The 5,000-nt window shown below is 42.8% G+C and overlaps 1 protein-coding gene across 1 annotated transcript in view; it reads right to left on the reverse strand.

Moving 5' to 3' along the window:
• The window catches only part of fbxo41 (F-box protein 41), a 228,028-nt gene that overhangs the window by 90,068 nt on the left and 132,960 nt on the right, over positions 1 to 5,000 (reverse strand). Inside the window, exons 4-5 of the mRNA XM_061984025.1 lie at positions 2,097 to 2,838; positions 152 to 381 (exon numbers count right to left, since the gene is read on the reverse strand). Of these exons, the coding sequence (XP_061840009.1) occupies positions 152 to 381; positions 2,097 to 2,645 (779 nt within the window). The 5' untranslated portion in view covers positions 2,646 to 2,838. The remainder of the gene's footprint in view (positions 1 to 151; positions 382 to 2,096; positions 2,839 to 5,000) is intronic.

A 5,000-nucleotide genomic window follows, 5' to 3' on the forward strand; every position in this document is an offset into this window, starting at 1 on the left:
CGGTAATTTAGTGCATGGACACGTACTCTGTGACACACTGGCCCGCATGTTGAGAAAAAAAGCCTAACTGTAGTTGTGTTACTGTTCCTCAAGTGTTATTAGAGGGGGATCTACAACAAGTTTGCAGGACAAGTTGAAGCATTTCACTCACTGCTGCTTGTGGCTGAGCTCGGCCTCCTTGTTCACCAGGTCCTGTTTTAGGTTGGCGAGCATTTCCACGGAGACGTCCACCTGCCGAGAGAGTTCCAAGGCCTTGTCCTCCAGGTCTTGTTTCTCCTGGCTCAGCCGGTCGCTCTCCTGCTTGGCGCGTTCCAGCTCAGAGCTCTTCCTCTCCAGCTCGGCCTGAAGACGGCCTACACGAGCCGCTATTTTCTGCTCCACCTACAAAATGAGTTTAAGCAGCGTTGTTAAATTAAATCAGTTAAGGCCTTCTCTTGACACAATTTACCTGCAATAGAGTTGGGCACAATGATAAATGAATTACTTGCTAAGAATGCTGTGAAATGTACCAAGCTATTAGGTCAAAATGAAGTGCACTACTTGGCTGCAACCAGCAGAGGTGCTGTTGAGTCAGTCTCAACTAGCTTGCTGTCTAAAGAAGACTACTATATCGCGTAACCCTTTTGTGAATTGTTAATTTTCCCAATAAAGGATCAAGGAAATGTAGTGAAATGTCCATCCACAGTCTGCATGCCTTTTCCAATAACTGGGTTCGCAATAAAAATTAGATTAGTCAACCGTTCCTTGAATAACAGAATTGGCCTATAATTAGAAACAGAAGTATAGGTCCCTTAATTAGCTGAGAAGGCCACTTAGTACCCTATTATGGTGAGAATCAAAAATATCACTGGATTCCATTCAGTTAACGACCAAAATCATTGCCGTTCGACTTTTCTGGCATCTTTATTTACAGTATTCCCTTAGCTTTGTCTATCACTCTGCTTTGACGGCTGCTATCTCGCTAGCTAGAGTTATCCGCCAAGATTGCTAGTTATCCGCCTTGCTAACTACCGAGCCAAAGTTAGCCAACTTGCGAGCTCATCAGTTATTCACCCTACAAGCAAGCTATTGTTGCGTCTGACCAGCCTTCCTCTCAGGGAATTAAAGTTACTGGTCAATCCCAAGTTCTTTCAGATGACATATATGTTGAGTAAGAAGGACCATCAAGACAGAATAGGAATATTATCAAGTTTTACTAAAGCTTTAGGAGACCAGACCTACAGTGCGCTAATACCAGCGTCTAGAAGAGGTCTGAAAATCAAACGGGAAGAGACAACTTCTTGAATACGAAAACAGCTCCCACCCTGCCCAGAAAGGAATACAGCCTCTTTGTTCTAATACTGATAGGCGAAGTTGGTAGAGTGGCCGTGCCAGCAATCGGAGGGTTGCTGGTTACTGGGGTTCAATCCCCACCTTCTACCATCCTAGTCACGTCCGTTGTGTCCTTGGGCAAGACACTTCACCCTTGCTCTTGATGGGTACTGGTTAGCGCCTTGCATGGCAGCTCCCGCCATCAGTGTGTGAATGTGTGTGTGAATGGGTGAATGTGGAAATACTGTCAAAGTGCTTTGAGTACCTTGAAGGTAGAAAAGCGCTATACAAGTTTAACCCATTTATCATTTATTTATTTATAAGGTAAAAAGGGAGTACGCCAACTCCCACATTCCAACGCCTTCAAGGTAAGGCACACAGTTTACTTGCGGACATAAGATACAAGAACAAAGCGTACACATGGGAAAATATTAGCTGCTTTAAACATGACTAGGAAAAAAGAAAGAACTCTTAAAAATATATGCATTCTCCACACTAGCCAGAGTTATCCATCTTGCTAGCTAGCTAGCTAGAGTTATCCGCCTTGCTAGCTAGCGTTATTTGTCTACCTTCTGGTCTTGACTTCAAATCACTTTTGTCTTTTGGAAAAAGAAGCAAAAGGTTTAGCTCGGCCACGGAGTTCATTTTTGTCCAACGAGGCAGCTACAAGTGGCTACCAAATGTGTCGGCCGGTCTTATCAACCAGATGTTCCTTTTTTATTTTTCAGGGCGACGCTAACCCTTCTTGGTTCAAGTGATACAATTGCAACAATGATCTTATTTACCTCTTCAGACAGCTTCTCCATCCTTTCATCCAGTTCAAGACGTTCAAACGCCCGTGCCTTCAACCTGGCTAGGCCTTCTTCATAGGCCGCTTCCACTGCGCTGGCGGCAACGTTAGCTGCTACGGCTACAGCTGTGCTAGGGTTCCCGTAAGGACTGGGGTCTGTGGATGTCATGGCAGTCTTCATAAAAATCTCCCCCAAAGGAAACTGCACATTTGGGATATACCGCGCGGACGTGTTGGAGCTAACTGGCGTCAAACTCAGGTCATCCACACAAGGAAGCTCGCGACAAGGGAAATGCCGCTCTTTTAAAGCGGACGGCTGCAAAGGCTCAAAGGGGTCGTTATTATTGGGAGACGGTAGCAGTGCGCTCTCCGACACTAAGGGCAGTAGCGCGGCGGCGTCACAAACACTGTTGGATTTGGAGAGAACGTACAGGGTCTCGTACGTGTGGTTGTACTCCAGATGGGCACGCAAGGACGACAGGCTTCGGAAGCGCTTGTGCTCCCCACAGCGAGGACAACGGTATGGAAGGTCCAGAGAGGCCATTCCGCGCAGTAACTGCCGCAGGGAGAGGGGGGCGCTCACGCGACCGGACGGTGGCGCCGGTAGGGTACAAAGGTCAAGTACCCATCAGGTCTTCTCATGGTTGCAGTTCAGGTTGCTAAGTAGGACGAAGTCAGATCTTACGTACGATGGCGGAGGCAACTTTCACTCGGTCCTTCATTTGTTACACCACTGCCTGAAACAGAAACAAAAATAATCACATAATATATGTTGGTTTTGAGCAGTAGAACTCTAAGCAGACAATGTGAATAGGGGTTATTGATCTGTAAGTTAATAGGTCAAGAAATATGAAACCTGTGTTTTACTGACCCATCCTCAGATTTGTCAAGTACCGTATTTTCCGGACTATAAGTCGCAGTTTTTTTTCATCACTCGGGAGCGACTAATGTGTGAAATGATTAACACATTAGCGTAAAATATCAAATATTATTATTTAGCTCATTCACGTAAGAGACTAGACGTATAAGATTTCATGGGATTTAGCGATTAGGAGTGACAGATTGTTTGGTAAACGTATAGCATGTTCTATATGTTATAAATATTTGAATGACTCTTACCATAATATGTTACGTTAACATACCAGGCACGTTCTCAGTTGGTTATTTCTGCCTCATATTTTCAAGTTTCAAGTTTAGTTTATTCACAATACCATATAATAATTACAATAGTAGTGAATATCATCATTTAAAGATGTTGGTACGTGAAAGGGTCCCCCAAATAAGCTAGAAGAAGCTTTTGACTGGGGGTCCAGAGGACAGTATATACATGGAATGATGAAACATGGTAGCAAGCACAAAAAACAAAACAAAAAAAAACAACGCTATATGATTAACACAAGATAATAGTACTAAAGCAAGCATACACATACATACATACATTCATTCAACCATGCAAAACCCAACAGTAGTCTACCCCACATGAGGCATTAAAAGATAGGTGGTTAATAGGTAAGTTTTCAGTTTCTTTTTGAAGTTGGAGAATGGATACAGCATCCTGAGGCTCTCAATAAGCCGGTTCCAAATCTTTGGTCCCCTGCATACAACACTTTGAGCGGTACAAGCCAGTAAACAATGTTTACCTGATATCAGATCTAAGTTACGAGTGTTGTGGGCATGCTGGGGATGGTAGATAGGAACCAAGCTACAGAGCCTAAGATTCAGCCTGTAAATGACTTGATAGGTTAGACAAGCATTTTGATAAATATTGAACTCTGTCAGTCTTAAGAGATGATAATTATGGAATAGATGTCGAGTGGGGGCATTAAACTTGGACCATGACAGGGCCCGTATGATTTTCTTTTGCATGGATTCTAATTTGTGAAGGTAGGTAGGGAAGGTGTTACACCATATGACATTACAGTAGTTTAGATGTGGTTCAAAGAGAGTTTCATATAGGGTAAGTAGAGCATAAAGAGCAAGATAATGACGAAGGTGAAAGAACAGGCCAACATATTTGGATAATTTGTTCAACAGATGGCTAATGTGACATTTCAAATTGAGGTATTCGTCAATGATGACCCCCAGGAATTTTGTGGAGTACACTCTCTGTATTTCCTGCCCATTGATGTTGATATGGCAGTGCTCAGTATTTGTCCGGTTTTTATTAGAACGAAATAGAATAACATTTGTTTTATTTACATTAAGTGAGAGCTTATTGCATTTGAACCAGGAATCCACTTTCACAGGCTCTGAATTGACAGTTACTTGTAGATCGTGTAGGCTCCTGTGTGAGGTAAACAAATTTGTATCGTCAGCAAAAATTATTTTATGAAAAGTTTCGGAGGAGTTTACAAAATCATTTATGTATAGGATAAAAAGGAGAGGCCCCAAGATGATAACGTACACTTATTCAGCCTGTTGTTCACTATTCTTTATTTATTTTAAATTGCCTTTCAAATGTCTATTCTTGGTGTTGGCTTTTATCAAATACATTTCCCCAAAAAATGCGACTTATACTCCAGTGCGACTTATATATGTTTTTTTCCTTCTTTATTATGAATTTTCGGCAGGTGCGACTTATACTCCGAAAAATACGGTACTCAATGGACAACAAGCACATGCAACAGGAAATTAATGCATTGTTGAGCGCATCTGTGAGCGGCAGTAAGCTTTCCTCATCTTAAAATGGTAAATGGGTTATACTTGCATAGCGCTTTTCTACCTTCAAGGTACTCAAAGCGCTCTATTTCCACATTCACCCATTCACACACGCATTCACACACTGATGGCCATGCAAGGCCCTAACCACGACCCATCAAGAGTAAGGGTGAAGTGTCTTGCTCAAGGACACAACGAACGTGACTAGGTTGGTAGAAGCTGGGGATCGAACGATGGACCC

This window comes from Nerophis lumbriciformis, linkage group LG25, assembly GCF_033978685.3.
Source record: "Nerophis lumbriciformis linkage group LG25, RoL_Nlum_v2.1, whole genome shotgun sequence".
NCBI lineage: Eukaryota > Metazoa > Chordata > Actinopteri > Syngnathiformes > Syngnathidae > Nerophis > Nerophis lumbriciformis.